Below are 20,243 nucleotides of genomic sequence, written 5' to 3'. Positions count from 1 at the left end.
TATCAGTCATAGTGAATTAACATTCTGCCTTCCAAGCAGCCTGCAAATGAGCTGTATAAGGTCAACCATCAGAGGCAAATTAGAAAAAGTAACATGGAGATGGACCTAATACAATTTCAAATAAAAGAAAAAAAATGTAGTAAATATAAAGCGTAGGTTTGAAACTGATTTGCTAGAGCACCGGCTGAAGGCACTGTATTTGCCTAGTGATTGTCAATTACAGGAAATAAAAAGAAAGAAACAATGAAAAACACTTGATTTTTTTTTACTAATCATAACACCCTTCTGTCTATTTGGCCCACCATATTTAGTGGAGCCATTCTTGACCATCTTTATCAAGGATAGAGGGGTTCTATCATCTCCTATTGTGTCGATGTTATAAATAGCATCTGAAATATAGATGATTAGATACTTTGAAAGTTATTGTGTCTATGTATATAATTTGATAGATAGATAGACAGACAGACAGACAGACAGACAGACAGACAGACAGACAGACAGACAGATAGATAGATAGATAGATAGATAGATAGATAGATAGATAGATAGATAGATAGATAGATAGATAGATAGATTAGCGCTATATGCAACTAAAATAAGCAACTAAAATAGTCTCTCAGACTCAGAATATCATAGAATGGCAGGATCTGCCACTCTGTGGAAGTCTTCACTAATGAGTCTCACAGGTTTATAGCCATGGAACTGCACAATTGTGTGTAGAAAACAAGTAATACTATACAAATGTTACACACAGTTGCCTTTCCTACACCTTCCTGCATAGCCCATGTTATATAGAAAGCTCCCTGTAGAATAAAAATGAAAGACGTAATGCATAAAATGTACTCTCTATTATCTCCTGATCCACGATGCGTCATGTAGGATGCAGATGGTTTGTTAACAATTCTCTTAAAAAACAGTAATGCAAATATTAACCTGGATATGAAAACAAACCTATATGCAGTCTTAGCCTACCACAGAAATAAGATTTCAAATATCGTGCTTCAACATGCACTGCACATTCTTCAAAAGCAGACACCATGCTTTGTCAGCTCTCTGAAACAAACTAATGAAAGAAGTATGGGCTAAGCAGAGGTCAAAAACCAGAGAGCAATGATCTTAAATAAAGGCTGGGTAATGAAAGAAAACTAAGTAAACTAAGCAATTACTTCACAATAACGATGTAACAGAAAAAGTCTTATATAGATGCACAGTGAGTGAGTGTGAAAACAGGTGAGTGCAGAAGCTGTGGGAAGTGTAGTTCACTGTGTGCTGGGAAAAGGGGGTTTTGGTTTGGTCTTTCCATTTAGATTTAAGATTTACAATTAGATTTATTTATTTTAAGTAATAAAATTATTTAAAAAATGGCATAATGTTTATTAATGTAACTGGAATATTTATGTGGTTTTGTACTTAAATCAAAATTGGACCAGCTTTTGTTACAGATTTTATTTTACAAACAGTACATACTGTAATTAAATTGTGCATGTAAACTTTTATAATGTCTATACCCAGGGGCGTGTTTACCATTTTGGGGGCCCCAAGCAAAGTCAGGACCTGGGGCCCCCACGCACCAACATTGCCTAAGATTTTCCTTTGATTTGCACAACAGTAATATTGAGTACATAGAATTAAGTGAGACAAATATAAACCAGATATATTTTACTTTGAACTGCGTAACAGCACACAAAATTGTTAGTTAGGTATAAGACAAAAATTCTTGTTTTAAAAAAATAAAAAATAGTGTCCACTGTCTTAATCAAAATGATACAGAATCCTTTTAGCTGTAAGAAATTAAAGGTCTTTTCTTGGTTTTACCTTAAGCAAGTCTTCTATTTGTCTGTTGTCTTGCATATTCAAAAATCTAGTCCTTTCAGCTGAATTCTCCTTTTTCTCAATTCTTCTAAGATGCTCACTCATTATAGGGTCAGACCGTGCCATGAGCTCTACCTGTCAAAGAAAGTTGCCATTATGGGGCTCAAAAAGCTTTTCTGAATGCCCTCTTAGTGCCTGATAAATGACAGACAATTGCAATTATTCTGCTTAAAACAGCTTTCCAATGCTGTGTTTCAAGAGCATGCAATTCCTGACTCTTGCTGTCAATAGTTTTTCCTGATTTCAGTCGGTCTTCAAGTTCGTGCCAGGATTGCATATTTGTGCAATGCGCTTTGCCGTTTTCGTGCTCTTTTAGGTGTTTGTGGATATTGATCCATGAGCGAAATCCACTACTGCTAAGTGAAGAGGTGCTTTCCCTTTCAAAGAGCTTACAACAGAAACAGAACACAGAATCACTACTGACTGAATAAACAACCAATTTCTCTGTATTCTCTCCTCGCTTTTCTTTCTTTCTTTCTTTCTTTTTTGTAATAACAGTCCACAGTGAAACGACGAAGAATTTTGTCACAGTTTTGAGGAAAATTAATTTTTTTTTTTTAACTGGTCCCCTTTTGACAATTCTGCATCTTTGTTGTTCAGTTATTTTCTCAGGCCAAAGCGCTGGGTCATCAGAAAGCATGATTTCGCTTACCAGTAGATCGTGGGGCAGGGGCTGGGTATCAGGGACAGGGCACTCATCTCTGCTGCCGGCAAAAGTAGTGACAGGTGCGGCCGCAGCCTGTTCAGTGGGCGGCATAACTGGGTCTTTCTCCTCTTAAGGTGTTTCATTTTGTTTTTTAGGCGAAAACAATGTTGTAAGCTTTGGCAAATTTTCAGTATTTTATTTCTTTTATTTCTTTTCTTTACTTTTCTTTAGTTTTTGAGCGCCGCTTGGATAAGCGCGCTTCATGGTTGATTCTTTCTGTCTGGGCCACACGTTAATAAATGATGTCAAAAGCAATCATTAAATGTGTTAACCGCTTGTGGGCAGTAAGGGGCCCCACAAGTCCGCGGGGCCCCGCGCAATTGTATGCTTTGGGTGGTGGGTAAACACACTACTGTCTATAGCTTAAGATGCAGCTTTTTATCAAGCGTCTGGTGTTTTTCTAAAAACCCTGCGTACATGCTATTATGCTATTAATACGTGGCATGCCTAATTGTTCTCTTCGTTTTTCCAGGGTGGCCATGTTAGTAGTCCACTTTGTGCTGGGAAAAAGGGGTTCTGGTTTGGTCTGATCTAACATAGGATTTACATATAACCTCTACATTTAAATTTAGAGTTGAGATTTATACTTAGATTTATTTACTTTAATTAATAAAATTATAATTAAAATTGGCATTATGTTTATTAATGTAAACGGCACAGTTCATACTGTAATAAGATATACACAGTATAAAATTGCATGTAATCTTTTATAGTATCTTAAGATGTGGCTTTTCATCGTCTGGTGTTTATTTTTCTCGTTGCCTTGCGTTTTTAAGTCGTGGCCGCATATTAGTATCTCGTTTCTATCCATAAACCAACATTGTGAGTAGTCAGGAATGTTTTTCTTTCTGCTCCAAACTCCAGCACAGTTAGTGGCGGTGTTGCACAATCACGACGGATGGCCAACCATTGTTAAGCTGTAGAAGAAGAAGCAGGACCCTTGCGTCGGTGTTTTGTTTTCCACCCGATATTATTTACTGACGGACTTGTACCTTTGGGCACTTGGTTTAATCAAGGAAAAAAATAAAAAATAAAAACTATGAATTTTTCATCCTGGTTTTAGGAATTTGCAGTATTTCAGTCTCGTGTATGGTACGTATAAGGGGATACATACTATATATTTTTCATTGTATTAAAGAATTTGCAGTGTCAAGCTAAGTGTTATGTATGGTTTGATAGCTTAGTTATAATATCGCTGCTATATTGAGATCATTTCTGAGTAGTACCACGTGGTAAAATATATTGTGATTTTTCTGTAGTAATTAAAGGTTTCTTATTTTGTAGCTTAGTTCGAGGTTTTTTTTAATAATGGAGAAGAGTGAACAGAACTTTTGCAGTGAGGGATGTAGCGATCCATCCAACCTTGTTTCAGAAGATGGAAAAAATATGAAATCAGTGGTGTGCCAGCGTTGTGGATCAAAAGTGCTCTGCCCGGGCATGGCTGTATTTGCCGAAAAGCAGGTAAGATTTTAATTTACCAGAGGCTCCACGTATACTCAAATTAAAATGTGGACATAATGAAATATGAATATGTATAACTATTACGTTTTCTAGTTGTGCCTTTCAGTTCTGCTTTAATCTTAGTGCAGCTAATTCAATGCCTCTGTGCTCTTTTTGCTTAACACCCATCCCCTTGACGATCAGCTATTCCTACCTTCATTGAAAAAGAACATCAAGAACAACAATCAGTCCGACGGAACATTCGACGGAGATACGTTAACAGCTCACTGGCTGGTGGATGATATGTACACCTTCGAGAATGTTGGCTTCACCAAAGATGTAGGCAAAATAAAATATCTTATCTGTGCCGATTGTGAGATTGGACCCATTGGATGGCATAACCTTGATGACAAGAAATGTTTCTACATAGCACTGGATCGAGTTAAACATGTGTGATGTACTTAAGCATGTTTTGTACCAGACCATATTACACAACTTGCTTTCTCTTGGTACACATTTTTGGCGTAGTTTTAAACATGCTTGGGAGTAGAGTTTGATACTATAAAATGCTTTGTTTTGCAATATTAGATGCAGTTAGTTTTCATATTTCGTATTCTGTTTATTCACTTAGTAAGTATGCTTGATTAACATCCTTTTTTCATTCATAAAGAACTCGTATTCCTATTGCTGATGTACACGAAATCAGTATTTTAAGTCATGTTATTAAAGGCTTTCGAACACAGTGTTTCAGACGAACGTGGTGTTTTTACATTTTTACACAATCATATGCGCATTTATATGAATCGTACTTGATTTATAACGTACAATTGTTCAATTTTAGTATTTTGATGAGTTTCTCCTCTGGTAGGTTGGGTCAGTAATGTGTGCAGTTGGGCGGCACTGCTTCCGCGTTGACGCGTGCGCTACGTGCAAACGAATGCGGTGTAAATGGAAAGAAGCGGTGAAGACTGTTTCATCAGTATAAAGGCATTTAAGCAAAGTATTTGTAGTTTAGAGCCGAACTGATGCGATACATCGGTAAGCTATCATACTTACTATATCCCTCAGTAATTTTCGTTTTCGGGAAGTTCTGAATCTCGTTACAAAACCCCATGTGAGTGACGTTGCAAATCCTAGCTTTATTCGGACCAGGCCTACGTTCACGACATAAAATCTAATTGCTCTTAAAAACACAAATAAATTGTCCTTTAAAATGATCTGTCACCATGGTGTACATTTGTCAACTGTGGATAATATGTAGGCTAAGTGAAATGGATTAGATTGCTACCGGGGATGGCGGTAAACAACAGCATCTGTAGGTAACTTAAGAGAATCCATTTAAAGAAGTAGTTCCGGTCGGCGTGCGGTTCTCAGCTGTTGTACATTAATCCGCGCACCTTGCCCCTTGTTTTACTTCTGTAAAGTACTTCAATGCGCGTTGTTTAATAAAACAGTTCGTTTGCACATTTTACTTTTAAACGTATCAAGTAAACACTAAATTATTTTGGTGGACATCAAAGCAACGAAGGTTTCAAACATTAGGGTAATGCATGTTATTTACCATGAGAAACATTGACGCCAATATAAAAGCTCATAACGATTTCTAAAGACTCTACTTTTTCAAGCGGAACATGATACGATACTCGAAAGTCCACCGTTCGTATGCACGTTCCAAAGTGAATGAGGATGTTGATTCCCGAACTTTGTGTAATCACTCTTTTATGCAGTAGTTACAAGAATGCCTGATAAAGTATTACTTTAAACTGTGCATTACAGTTTCTACATGTCATCACTTGGATGTAGTTGCCCAGGATGACCCTGCCTCGAACCAACGAGTTTATTCCACCGCCGGAATGTCCTGTGTTTGAGCCCAGTTGGGAAGAATTCGACGACCCGTTTGCGTTTATCAGCAAAATACGTCCCATTGCAGAAAGGACTGGTATTTGTAAGATCAGACCGCCGCAGGTGAGTTTTGCGTTACTGAAATATGAAATGGTGACATCATTGTGTTGCTCTTTATCATTGATTGTTCCTTACAGTTAAGTCTGAAACACTTTTTAAAGCAGGTTTTCAATATGGCGGATTTCGACTGGTGTAATAAAACAGTAAGGGAATAAATTGCAGTAATAGTTGTTACATTGCTACTTAAAAAGGAGAACACGTTTGAGGTTGTCTTTTGATTGTCATTTGTCTGGGTGGACGTGTTGGTCTACTGTACAAATAGTGCTGGTTATTGTTAGGTAACCATTGCTTATTATCGGGCATCCACCCAAACAGGAGCGAGCAAAGCACCGAAAATTGTCCATTTATTATATTTTGCCCTGCAAATTATATTTGCACACATTTATTAATTATCATTTTCCTATCGTTGTTCTCATCCCACTTATACATCCACTTTTTTGTTTTTTTTTGTTTTTTTAATTCTTGACCGCATGTTTGTATATTTAATAACATTTTAAGCACGTTTCCCGTTGCCCCCTAGTGTTTTGGATTAATTGCACGTGCTTTCCTATTTTTTGTGTTGTTAAATTAAGAGTCTATTATAACAATTTCGCGGAGCAGATGAGGGGCCATTTTAGGCCTGACCGTTGGCAGTATGTAAAAAGGTGTTCATCGTGTTATAGTTTTGCATGAAGTAATTTTGTTACCAGTAATTGAAACCGAAACGTGGGTGGGTGGTGGTGGGGTGTTGGTGTGGGTGAGCAAATGTAAAATTCGCATTTTGTGGTACAGCACTACAGTTTTGCACCGCCAATATTTTGTGGTTTGTCTATTAGTGTATAGTCTTTTGGATCATTTTAAAATAATCAATTTGGAATGTAATTCAAATGTCTTGATTTTTTAACTGTAGACGTATTTAATGTGGCAAAATGTTAATTTGAAAAATGGTTGAATAAATTCTGAAGGCCAGAAGTGTTGATATATTCTGGCTGCTTGTGGCAAATGGCACATTAGGCTCAGCATGGCTTGGTATAATTCTCTAGGGGTGGCAGCCACCATTTGCCTGTGATGTGGACCGTTTACGTTTCACCCCACGCATACAGAGGCTCAATGAATTGGAGGTAAGTGTCAGACCACTGCTTGTATTTTTTTTCCTTCTCTCCTCCAAATTGCAGCTTTTATTGGAGCTGTGAGTTAAAATAATGTTTGTCTTGAAAGCATAAATGGACATAATGCTTTGCTATGAGGCTTCTAGATTCTGTTAAGTCTTGTTAGCAAGAAAAGTTGATGATCCATTTATGTCAGGGTTTCTCAAATATTCTCCAGTATTAAACATTAAATTAATTCCTGCATGATTCAAGGTATTACATAAATATCTGCAGTGCATACAATCATTCTAAAGCAGGCTGCTTAATACCAGTTGAGCATAATTTGAATTTTAAAGCCTGTCTGGATTTAGTTATGGCCATAGTTATGAAACAATCCAGCGTGATACTGCACTTTGCCACAAAGCACAAATTATCTTAGACTTGTTCCATGAATGTCTTTGAGTTCAGTGTGCTGTAGTGCTTGCTCCGGTCAACTGATGTGAATGCAATAGAATACACTTTTGGGGTGTAATAGAACAGGAAATTCATATATGTGCAGTTGGCAAATCCACAGTCATTATGTAGCCAGAATATGCCAACATGGACCAGAATCTCAAAAGAACCACTAACCATATCCACTGTTTTAAACTAGGCTAGAATACGGGGGGAAAGAGTACAAAGAAATATTACCTGGGGGCACAAGGAAATGTATCTGGATTTGATTTGATTTAAGTAGTATCTTAAATATTATTATTTTGATGTTTGATTTTGTCTGTCCTATTCCTCAGGCTCAAACCAGAGTTAAACTCAACTTTCTGGACCAGATAGCCAAGTTTTGGGAACTGCAGGGCTGCTCGTTGAAAATCCCTCATGTGGAGCGCAAATCACTTGACCTGTATCAGCTCTATAAGGTATAGTATTACAACATAACTTGTACTTTACTTTTTTATAGTATTGGCCATGCATTCTGTCCTATTGTCTGAACTGATTCTGTGCCATCTGCAGTTGGTAATAGAGGAGGGAAGCTTTGACATGGTCTGCAGGGAACGGAAATGGACCCAGATTGCTCTGAAAATGGGTTTTGCTCCTGGCAAGGCTGTTGGATCTCACTTGCGTGCCCACTATGAGAGGATTCTCTACCCTTATTACCTCTTCAAGACAGGCACCAACCTGCTGGTGAAGCATTTAAGCCCTTTCTAGAGTTGTCAGAGAAAAATGGCCAGATGGGTTTGAGCTGATAGGAGGGTTGCATTAATCCAAATAACCACTAGTATTTATTCTAGCCTTGTCGTAGTCTAGTCTTTATTAGCTATATGTCACCCCTAATTATCTTTACAAACTTGATCTCTTATTGCACAGTAAGTAGCACTCATTCTTCCTGGTGGGTTAAAATGTCTCTGTGATCTCTCTTCAGAGTATTTAACATCCCCCAATATCTTGAGCCAAGATGTCTCAAGACTGTTTGTGACTATGTATGTGGCTTGTGTTATGCTATGGGCAGTTTACCTCACTATGGGATGTGTTGATCACTGCTGAACCTGCTAAGTTATCTACAGTACCAGTCAAAATTTTGTACACACCATCTCCTTTAGTGGCCTTTCTTTATTATTTTTTTAAAAATTATTTTCAACATTGTAAACTAATACTGAAGACATCCAAACTATGAAAGAGCATACAGAATTATTTAGTAAATAAAAAACAGGTAAACAACCCAGAATGTTTTATTTTTTTGATTGTCCAAAGTAGCTACATTTAGCTTTGATGAAAGCTTTGCACCCTGCCATTCTCTTATTATGTACACAACGTAGTCTCCTGGAAGGGTTTTTTATTTCAGTAAAAAGATGAGGGAGATGGTGGATCTGAATTTCTGCTTTCATTTCTTGGTCTTTACATATAGATGTGTTAAACAACTTGAACATTGTGCCTTTTGTTTAAACCCACCAATTTTTCAAGTCTTAAAAAATAAGAAAATGTGGCTAGGTGTTTCTTGTTGCATGGTGTGCTATGTTAGACTGATTGTTTAAACAGTTAATAACTTCGAATGGGTTATTGTTGCTTTCAAAATAATTGTTTTCAGTGTATAGTAAAATCATATTCCAATACTTTTGGAGGGGAATGTTACATACTGATATCACTTGTCATTACTAATTTGGTGGATAAATGGTCTTGGTATTTGTTGGTGGAAGGACAAAACACAGCTAATAAGTAATTGCTGGTAGTAACTTTTATTTGTTTAGGATTATTTGGATAAGACTTGAATCACATACTTTGGACCTGCCATGTTGTGACTGACTGATTTTATTCTTCATATAATATTTGTGTACTTGACTAATTTGTATTTTCTTTATTAGAGCTCACAGAAACCCACTCTTACAAATGATACCAAAGATAAGGTCTATAAATCTCATGACTTGCCCCAGCGACAGTCTGTTCAGCCTGCAGAAACCTCCTCCATTGCTCGTAGAGCCAAACGGTCTAAAATCTCTTTAAAGGTAACATTTTACTGTTAAAGTACTCTTTAAGTACATTGTTGTATTTCTTCACTAACCTTCCCAGTTTGCACTACATAAAACCTAAAAACAGTTAATTTGTTTTGGATATTTGTGCTGATTAATAAAGTTTTACATTATTGGTAGTATTCTCGGTCTATTAAACATTTTCAAAAGAAAGTCTTCCCCCATTTTAGGGCCGCTGTTTTAAAAGTGAACAGGAGGAAGAGTGCAAGAACAGACCCAACCTGAGAAGGAGAATGGGCTCTTATGTGGCAAAACTAGAAACAGGTGATTTACCTAACAGATTTTTCAAACTTTACATTGCTTTATTATTAAAAAGTAGTGTTAAGTATTATAATAACTGGATGGTATGAATGATTTGTTTCAGTGAAACGCTTACCAGTCCAAGTGAAACAGGAGCCTACAGAAGTTGAATCAATGCCCAATGGAGAAAAATCAAAGGTGATGTACACCACCAAAGTTGATGATTAGTCCAAGTGTTGCAGATCGGTTTGAATGGAATGGTTTGATTTTCTTTGACCAAACTATACCTTTCTTTTCATAATGCTTTTTTTTATTATTATTATTATTATATAGCAGATTGTTCTAGTCAGCTTCCAGATGTTCCTTGTTTTATGTATGTTTTTTTTTTTTTTTCTTTTCTTTTCTTTTCTTTTTTTTAAGGTGGAACAGTACATGTGTTTGGTGTGCGGGGGAGGCGGTGATGAGGACAAGCTGTTGTTGTGTGATGGCTGTGATGACAGCTACCACATATTCTGTCTTATCCCACCACTCCATGATGTTCCCAAAGGGGACTGGAGGTGTCCCAAGTGCCTGGCGCAGGTGGTCAAATATTTCACTGCAAATAATTCCATAAAATAGCTTATAGTCATGGTATTTTTTTCCAATATCTAAACCAGCATTCAGAAACCGGATGAGGAAAGGACATAATTCCTCCCACCATTCCCACTCCCACAATTATTAAGAAAGCATCTAGATTAGATTAGTTTCAATTTCAACTTGCATAGTGGTATATTTACAGTAAATTATTAATAAAGATATTCTTTTTCTTTTTAATTCTATATATATATATATATAACACACAAAATCGATTATGGATTAAATATACAGTAGTGCAAAGGTTGTGTTGCGCAAAGATGCATAGTGGATAAACAGTGTAGTAAACAGTGTGCTCAGCTGTTCAGTGTTGAAACAGCCATACAGAAGATGCTATTCTGTGGTCTGTTTGTGTAGGTGCTGGGCCACCGGTAGCACCTTCATGATGGGTGGAGTGTAAATAGTCCATGATTAGGGTGAGCGGTGTCTTTGATGATGCCTTTTGACCTCTGCAGACAGTTTCTTGTAAATGCTTTTAATGGTGGGTAGCTGGGTACCAATGATTCATTAGGCAGTTTTCACCACCCACAGAATGGCTTTTCGGTATGTTGCAGTGCAGTTGCCATACTAGACTGGGATGCAGTTGGTGATGGTGCTCTCAATGGTAGAGCAATATAGGTTCAACAGAATAATGGAGTACAGTTGGGATGTTTTCAGTCTACAGGAAGAAAGTTTGTTTACAAATAGATATCCTCCCAAGCAGTTGCTAATCTTTCTGGTAGTTGAAACGTATATCTATCAAGTATATCAAGATAGATAGATAGATAGATAGATATTCTTTATTGATCCCTTGAGGGAAATTTAGCAGCTTAGACAGTTACAAGGTACAACACACAAAAATATAAACATGATATAGTCATACTCCGCCCTACCTCATTAATTGGTTCCAAGAGACACGGCGTAAGTCTTTTTTCGCTGTAAGTCGGAAATGCCCCTATAAAGTCGCTATAATGACACTATGACTGAATATATGTATTTTCTTATTTTAGAAAAATAATTTTGTTTAGATTTGGTTTTATTAGCCATTTTTCACTGTTAGTATGCGACGGAAGGACTGAAGGAAGGTTGTGTAAAGCACCGTAAATTGGATTTTATTTTTCAATTTAATATTTAAGGATGAGCGACGTAAAATCGGAATCGACATAAGTCGAAGCGATGTAAAACAGGGCACTACTGTACATAACATTATAAGTACTGACAGGTGAAGTGAATAATACTGATTATATCCTCATCATGGCACCTGTTAGTGGGTGGGATATGTTAGGCAGCAAGTGAACATCTTGTCCTCAAATTTTATGTGTTAGAAGCAGGAAAAATAAGCATAGCATAAGGATTTGAGAGAGTTTGAAAAGGGTGAAATTGTTATGGCTAGACCACTGGATCAGAGCATCTCCAAAACTGCAGCTCTTGTGGGATGTTCCCGGTCTGCAGTGGTGAGTATCTATCAAAAATGGTCCAAGGAAGAAACAGTGGTGAACCGGCGACAGGGTCATAGTTGGCCAAGGCTCATTGATCTACGTGGTGATTGAAGGCTGGCCCATGTGATCCATGTGAACAGACGAACTACTGTTGCTCATATTGCTGAAGAAGTTAATGCTGGTTCTGATAGAAAGGTGTCAGAGTAGACAGTGCATCGCAGTTTATTGCGTATGGGTCTGCATAACCGCAGACCAGTCAGGGAGCCCATGCTGACCCTGTGCACTGCCGAAAGCACCAACAGTTGGCACGTGAGCATCAGAACTGGACCACGGAGCAGTGGAAGAAAGTGGCCTGGTCTGATGAATCACGTTTTCTTTTACGTCACGTGGATGGCCGGGTGCGTGTGCGTCACTTACCAGGGGAACACATGGCACCAGGATGCACTATGGGAAGAAGGCAAGCCGGCGGAGACAGCGTCATGCTTTGGGCAATGTTCTGCTGGGAAACCTTGAGTCCTGCCATCCATGTGTCTGTTACTTTGACACGTACCATGTACCTAAGCATTGTTGCAGACCAGGTACTCCCTGTCATAGAAACGGTATTCCCTGATGGTTGTCGCCTCTTTCAGCAGGATAATGTGCCATGCCACACAGCAAAAATGGTTCAAGAATGCTTTGATGAGCACAACAACGAATTGCTTCCAAATTCCCCAGATCTCAATCCAAAACATACACTATATTGCCAAAAGTATTCGCTCACCTGCCTTGACTCGCATATGAACTTAAGTGACATCCCATTCCTAATCCATAGGGTTCAATATGATGTCGGTCCACCCTTTGCAGCTATAACAGCTTCAACTCTTCTGGGAAGGCTGTCCACAAGGTTTAGGAGTGTGTTTATGGGAATTTTTGACCATTCTTCCAGAAACGCATTTGTGAGGTCACACACTGATGTTGGACGAGAAGGCCTGGCTCTCAGTCTCCGCTCTAATTCATCCCAAAGGTGTTCTATGGGATTGAGGTGAGGACTCTGTGCAGGCCAGTCAAGTTCCTCCACACCAGACTCTGTCATCCATGTCTTTATGGACCTTGCTTTGTGCACTGGTGCACAGTCATGTTGGAAGAGGAAGGGGCCAGCTCCAAACTGTTCCCACAAAGTTGGGAGCATGGAATTGTTCAAAATGTCTTGGTATGCTGAAGCATTCAGAGTTCCGTTCACTGGAACTAAGGGGCCAAGCCCAGCTCCTGAAAAACAACCCCACACCATAATCCCCCCTCCACCAAACTTTACACTTGGCACAATGCAGTCAGACAAGTACCGTTGTCCTGGCAACCGCCAAACCCAGACTCGTCCATCAGATTGCCAGATGGAGAAGCGCGATTCGTCACTCCAGAGAACGCGTCTCCACTGCTCTAGAGTCCAGTGGTGGCGTGCTTTACACCACTGCATCCGACGCTTTGCATTGCACTTGGTTATGTATGGCTTGGATGCAGCTGCTCGGCCATGGAAACCCATTCCATGAAGCTCTCTGCGCACTGTTCTTGAGCTAATCTGAAGGCCACATGAAGTTTGGAGGTCTGTAGCGATTGACTCTGCAGAAAGTTGGCGACCTCTTCGCACTATGCGCCTCAGCATCCGCTGACCCCGCTCCGTCAGTTTACGTGGCCTACCACTTCGTGGCTGAGTTGCTGTCGCTCCCAAACACTTCCACGTTCTTATAATACAGCTGACAGTTGACTGTGGAATATTTAGGAGCGAGGAAATTTCACGACTGGATTTGTTGCACAGGTGGCATCCTATCACAGTTCCACGCTGGAATTCACTGAGCTCCTGAGAGCGACCCATTCTTTCACAAATGTTTGTAAAAACAGTCTGCATGCCTAGGTGCTTGATTTTATACACCTGTGGCCATGGAAGTGATTGGAACACCTGACTCTGATTATTTGGATGGGTGAGCGAATACTTTTGGCAATATAGTGTATAAGACTAAGAAGTAAGAAGAAGAACCCTAAGTATAGAATACAATAAGTTAAATTAAAAGGTTAGAATGTTTAATGATTTAAAGAAAACAAAACACTCCATCATGTAACCTACAGGCCTCTGTAACCACATTAAATGTTTTGGCTTTCATTGGTGCTGGCGGGGAAAAAAAAAAAAAACTTTTCTCCAAAAAGAATATGGTAGCATGAATTTGCTTTGCAAAATTGTATCTGAACAGACCACAAATGTTCTGAAACAATATCATTTGGTCTGATGCGACTGACCCTATCCCTATTTGAAGATCTTTGTTTATCGTGCACTGTGCCATGTTTTTCATTATCCAAACACAATAATCTGAAACAATGTTGTAAAGAAGAATAGGCCAAAACGTCTCTAAAACGATGTGGGATCCTGATAAACTCTTGCAGAAAACATACTTATTTTTTATTATTAGTTACTAAATGTTACTAAATTATAGGGTGAACTTATTTTTTTGAATGTTGGTTTATTTTATGGAAAAAAATACTATACTGTGAAATTTTTGTTGTCTGTAAAACTCCAGCATAGTTTGTGTACAATACCTAAATTGTCATTTTGTAATTATTTGTATGAACTTTTGCATCTATTTTCCGAAGGAGTGTGGGAAGCCTCAGGTTGCGTTTGGCTTTGAACAGGCTCCGAGAGAGTACACACTCCGCTCGTTTGGAGATATGGCAGACTCCTTCAAGTCAGACTATTTCAACATGCCTGTTCATGTATGCTTTATTTGAAGATTTCAATTCAGGTATTAGATGTACTAGTAATCTGCATGGTCAAGAGCCTTACACTAACATTTTTCCCGCAGATGGTCCCTACCGAGCTGGTTGAGAAGGAATTTTGGCGTTTAGTTAGCACCATTGAGGAAGATGTCACAGTAGAGTATGGGGCAGACATTGCCTCAAAGGACTTTGGCAGTGGCTTCCCTGTCAGGAATGGTCTTTTTAAAGTCATGTCAGATGAAGAGGTATATTGTACTGACTCTTGGTTGTATTTCGTTTACTTACAGAAGTCCTAAAAGGTCATGTTATCTTTTTCCCCCCTTGTGATCTCCCCTTTCTCAAGATCACAACTTAATTTTCTTGTGATCTCAAGCTGTTGTTTTCTGGAGATAATAACTTATTTTTCTCCTGTCAAAATGCATTTTTATCCATGTGTGCTATACAACATGGTGCACCTAAACATAAATAAGTGGGCATAGTGGTAGTTGCAGTCTTCCATTTGCAATGTCGATCTCTCTCTGGATCAGTAAAGTCTGTACATCCATACATATGTTGGGCAAATTTCCAAATTAGTGTCTGCTACTAGGGGGAAAAAAGGAATAATGCATGGCATGTCTTATAACTCTGAACAAACAATGAAGTGTTAAGATATGGTACATCATACTTAAAGACAATGAAAATGATCTACTCTATAATATGATTGTATGAGTGTGTTTGTAACTGCATTCCCTTATGTCCCAGCAGCATTACCTCAGATGTGGCTGGAACCTCAACAACATGCCAGTGCTGGATGCATCTGTGCTGACTCACATCACAGCTGATATATGTGGGATGAAACTGCCTTGGCTCTATGTGGGCATGTGCTTCTCCTCTTTCTGTTGGCATATTGAGGATCATTGGAGCTATTCTGTAAACTATTTGCATTGGTATGAGTTTTTGACTGTAAAAAGCAAATGATTAAAGAAAATACACTATCAAAATGGCTTTAAGTGATGCTGTTGATGCACCTCTGAGAATATGACCAATAGCTGCTTCTCACAATGCATAATACATTTATTGTCAGTAGTACAGTTATTGGTCGGTTGAAACCCATTAAGCATGGTGCTAACTGGCTAGTTAAATCTTAGAGCAGACATACTATGTCATCTATTAGTAAAACTTACTATAATCACCTCTTATTGTGTTTGATCCATGGTTGCCTCTGTGTGTTTTGTAGGGGAGAGCCAAAGACATGGTATGGTGTTCCTGGCTTTGCAGCAGAGCAGTTAGAAGCAGTGATGAAGAAACTTGCCCCTGAACTCTTTGAGTCTCAGCCAGATTTGCTTCATCAGTTGGTCACAATCATGAACCCTAATGTGCTAATGGAGCATGGAGTGCCCGTAAGTACACTCGTGTGATACATGAACAGAGCAAGCCGATTAGTAAAGTAGCTTGAATTGGATACATGTGTTGAATACATGACTGTATGCATGGTGGAGAACATGATTCAACTGATTCTGATTTGCTATGTGTAAACTCATACTTGTACTCATACGTGGATGAAAGTTATAGATCTTAATATATAATTTTTTTTTCTCAATCCAGCAAATTAAGTATTGCTGGCTTGTCCAATTTCAGTTCTTCATTGAAATTAATGCTTAGATTTGCTTACTTAATTCACAATATTTGGCTTGTGCTTGTTGGTTTGAGTTTTGAAAAGTGGAGGTATACAAGTGCAGTAATGTGGGCTTTAAATATTAGCAAGCTAATAAACATGAGACAAAACACTAAAAATATAATGAGACCTAACCCCATAAGATGAAATTGGCACAAGACAATACGGACAAAAATAAAATGTAAATTGTAATACATTTATTTTGTAAAACACATTTTACAATACAGTAATCCCCTGTTTATCGCGGGGGTTACGTTCCAAAACCACTCGCAATAAACGAAAATCCGCGATACACGGGCGCCACCCCCAAATGCTTTTTTTAAATTCTTTAAGCAGTAAATTAACCTCCCACACTATTTAAACACACAGAAAACATTTGCAAGCATATAGCGAGATGAACTTTGGGTAAATTCGTGGAAATATCACATTTATAGTGAGTACTGCATGTATGTATGTTCCTTGCCAGAAACCTTAGAAGGTGCAGACTGTTTGGGCGACATAACAGGGCTTGAAGAAAAACTATAAAAATTACAGGCATACACAGCACAAAACGAAACACTCGGGACAGTGACGTGCGAAGAACTGGAATTAAATGAATGGGGCATTCCGATTGGCCAGACTCGTCCCTCCAGCTGTACTGTATCTTGATTGTCAGCATCCCCGCACTGCGCTTTCCTAAACAACGCTACACTGTACAGTATTTTATATATTATTAACATTTTACTTTATTTTAATTAATGTTTATATTTTGTAATTAATAATTGTATTTTTGTTAATAAATTACCTTATTTCAACATAGAAACAATTCACTTGTAAGGTTTGCGGATACTGTGATATACCGGGAAAATCTGCAAAAAAAAAAAAAAAAAAATCTGCGATATACCGGGACAGTGATATATGAACCCCGATATAGTGGGGGATTACTGTACATTAATTTTGTAAAAAAACTTTTACTAGTTTAATTGTACAGATCAGTAAAATAATAATCATTTTATTTTGGATGCTTCATCCCTCTCAGAAAAAATTTTTAGTTACGCCACTTCCAGCACAACACGATTTGCTTCTGAATCCTTTTTAGACATGAATGTGACCATAAATGCGGTGCCCACGCACTGATTTTAACTCAATTTTGATTGAACAATCGTGCCAGCTGCACTAGAAAACGAAATGCATGTATATATGAATATTGAAGTATCATGATGTACAATATGAGAAGCATTTGTGTCTCACTAGTATTTTGTATTGCAATGTTATTCTCTCTCTTGCCTACTAGTTAATTGTCATAATACTGGACAGAAGTTCAGGCCAATATTATTTGAATTTAACTGATTTATTTAAATCAGGAAACACTTAATTCAAAGTTAATAAAATGTTTTGTATTTCTGTACATTACTAAAAATCACACACACTCATTTTCTTTCTTGGCAAATAATTTGCTCACCTTTGTGTAGTCTTGTCTATATATATATATATATATATATATATATATATATATATATATATATATATATATATATATATATATATATATATATATATACACACACACACACTATATTGCCAAAAGTATTCGCTCACCCATCCAAATAATCAGAATCAGGTGTTCCAATCACTTCCATGGCCACAGGTGTATAAAATCAAGCACCTAGGCATGCAGACTGTTTTTACAAACATTTGTGAAAGAATGGGTCGCTTTCAGGAGCTCAGTGAATTCCAGCGTGGAACTGTGATAGGATGCCACCTGTGCAACAAATCCAGTCGTGAAATTTCCTCGCTCCTAAATATTCCACAGTCAGCTGTCAGCTGTATTATAAGAACATGGAAGTGTTTGGGAGCGACAGCAACTCAGCCACGAAGTGGTAGGCCACGTAAACTGACGGAGCGGGGTCAGCGGATGCTGAGGCGCATAGTGTGAAGAGGTCGCCAACTTTCTGCAGAGTCAATCGCTACAGACCTCCAAACTTCATGTGGCCTTCAGATTAGCTCAAGAACAGTGCGCAGAGAGCTTCATGGAATGGGTTTCCATGGCCGAGCAGCTGCATCCAAGCCATACATCACCAAGTGCAATGCAAAGCGTCGGATGCAGTGGTGTAAAGCACGCCGCCACTGGACTCTAGAGCAGTGGAGACGCGTTCTCTGGAGTGACGAATCGCGCTTCTCCATCTGGCAATCTGATGGACGAGTCTGGGTTTGGTGGTTGCCAGGAGAACAGTACTTGTCTGACTGCATTGTGCCAAGTTTGGTGGAGGGGGGATTATGGTGTGGGGTTGTTTTTCAGGAGCTGGGCTTGGCCCCTTAGTTCTAGTGAAAGGAACTCTGAATGCTTCAGCATACCAAGACATTTTGGACAATTCCATGCTCCCAACTTTGTGGGAACAGTTTGGAGCTGGCCCCTTCCTCTTCCAACATGACTCTGCACCAGTGCACAAAGCAAGGTCCATATACAAAATATACACTACTCACAAAAAGTTAAGGATATATGGCTTTTGGGTGAAATTTATGGAAAATGTAAAAAGTTCACGCTACAGTGATAATATATCATGAAAGTAGGGCATTTAAGTAGAAGCATGCAGTGGTGATTTCCTCATCTCAAACAATTTATTGAAACAAAAGCCAACAACAGTGGTGGGTATACCACAACAAAAAATGTTATTATATGCAATAATTTGTCATGTGCCCTTGATCATCAATTACAACTTGACAACGATGTCTCATGCTGTTCACGAGTCGAGTTATTGTCTGCTGAAGCATGGCATTCCACTCTTCTTGAAGGGCGGCCCTCAGGTCATTGAGGTTCTGGGGTGCAGGGTTACGAGCCTCTACACAGCGACTCAGATGATCCCATAGGTTTTCTATGGGATTCAGGTCTGGAGAAAGTGCAGGCCACTCCATTTGAGGTACCCCAGCCTCCAGCAGCCATTCCCTAATGATGTGACCTCGATGAGCTGGAGCATTGTCGTCCATGATGATGATGAAATTAGGCCTGTGTTGTTCATGCAGGGGCACAATGACTGGATTAATGATGTTATTCAGGTAGTATTGGCTTGTCAGTGTACCATTCACAAGATGTAGGGCAGTTCTGTATTGAGTACACACCTGCCCAGACTGTAACACCACCACAACAGTGACTGATGCATAGCACTCTCCTTGACGTCTCCAACATCGTTGGCAGCCATCATTTCTGCTCAATGTGAATCAACTTTCATCAGAGAACAGCACTGAGGCCCACTGGTCCCTCGTCCAGCATAACGATGACGCCTGTGCCTGGTGGTGTGGTTAGGTACCCTTGCAGGTCGTCTAGCACACAGACCACGCTGATGTAAACGGTTTCGAATGGTCTGACGTGACACTTGGGTGCCTCTCACCTCCCTTAAATGTGCCTGGAGTTGAGTGGGATTCATCATCCGGTTCCGCAGGGCACTGTTCACAATGAAGCAGTCATCAACATGGGAGGTGGCCAAAGGACGTCCACTTCTTCTTTGACTCTTCCAGTCTCTCTGTATCTCTGTTGCAACCTGCTGATGACACTCTGTGGGCCACTTCCCTCTGAGGACATCCTGTTTGAAACCTCGCAATGGCGAGGTACTGTTGATCAATTGTTAGGTGTCGTCTTGGTCTCATGATGTCAAAATGTGAACAGCATGATGATGAGGATTGTTTAAATACCAATTCTAATTGAACCAGAAAATTTATTGGTCGATTCATGGATCAAACACCAGTTGTGAATGTTGCCGTTAAGCACCTTGTTAGAGAACAGCAAGTTATGCAAAAAGTACCGAATCACTGAACAGTTGGACATGTGCATTTAAGAGTGTAGAGAAGGTCAAATTAAGTTCACCTGTAAAGGTTATAGTGCATTTTAGGTGCATCCTGAAATTTCACCCAAAAGCAGAATATCTTTAACTTTTTGTGAGTAGTGTGTACATATATAGTGTGTATCCAATACATATATATCGCAATAAACAACCATAGCTGGTATTGCACTGGAAGGTGCTC

General features: G+C 38.9%; 2 protein-coding genes across 3 annotated transcripts in view; both read left to right on the top strand.

Moving 5' to 3' along the window:
• The first annotated feature begins 3,528 nt into the window (after positions 1 to 3,528).
• Positions 3,529 to 4,760, top strand: rabif (RAB interacting factor). Its single transcript, XM_058373125.1, has 3 exons — positions 3,529 to 3,670; positions 3,863 to 4,039; positions 4,223 to 4,760. The coding sequence occupies exons 1-3, from the start codon at positions 3,668 to 3,670 to the stop codon at positions 4,472 to 4,474; spliced, it is 432 nt and encodes a 143-aa protein (XP_058229108.1). The 5' UTR covers positions 3,529 to 3,667; the 3' UTR covers positions 4,475 to 4,760.
• kdm5ba (lysine demethylase 5Ba) overlaps positions 3,900 to 20,243 on the top strand; it is a 31,323-nt gene continuing 14,979 nt past the window's right edge. The window contains exons 1-13 of one of the 2 annotated variants that reach the window (XM_058373120.1): positions 3,900 to 4,039; positions 5,795 to 5,983; positions 7,003 to 7,080; positions 7,836 to 7,958; positions 8,053 to 8,223; positions 9,399 to 9,539; positions 9,734 to 9,827; positions 9,928 to 10,001; positions 10,224 to 10,382; positions 14,471 to 14,590; positions 14,680 to 14,838; positions 15,338 to 15,519; positions 15,810 to 15,972. In XM_058373120.1, the coding sequence (XP_058229103.1) occupies positions 5,831 to 5,983; positions 7,003 to 7,080; positions 7,836 to 7,958; positions 8,053 to 8,223; positions 9,399 to 9,539; positions 9,734 to 9,827; positions 9,928 to 10,001; positions 10,224 to 10,382; positions 14,471 to 14,590; positions 14,680 to 14,838; positions 15,338 to 15,519; positions 15,810 to 15,972 (1,617 nt within the window). In that variant the 5' untranslated portion in view covers positions 3,900 to 4,039; positions 5,795 to 5,830. Of the gene's footprint in view, positions 4,040 to 4,907; positions 5,057 to 5,794; positions 5,984 to 7,002; positions 7,081 to 7,835; positions 7,959 to 8,052; positions 8,224 to 9,398; positions 9,540 to 9,733; positions 9,828 to 9,927; positions 10,002 to 10,223; positions 10,383 to 14,470; positions 14,591 to 14,679; positions 14,839 to 15,334; positions 15,520 to 15,809; positions 15,973 to 20,243 lie in introns of those variants that run through there. The other variant, XM_058373119.1, reaches the window with a different exon arrangement.

The sequence above is a fragment of the Hemibagrus wyckioides genome, linkage group LG21, assembly GCF_019097595.1.
Source record: "Hemibagrus wyckioides isolate EC202008001 linkage group LG21, SWU_Hwy_1.0, whole genome shotgun sequence".
NCBI lineage: Eukaryota > Metazoa > Chordata > Actinopteri > Siluriformes > Bagridae > Hemibagrus > Hemibagrus wyckioides.
This window is presented reverse-complemented; position numbering and strand designations above follow the sequence as displayed.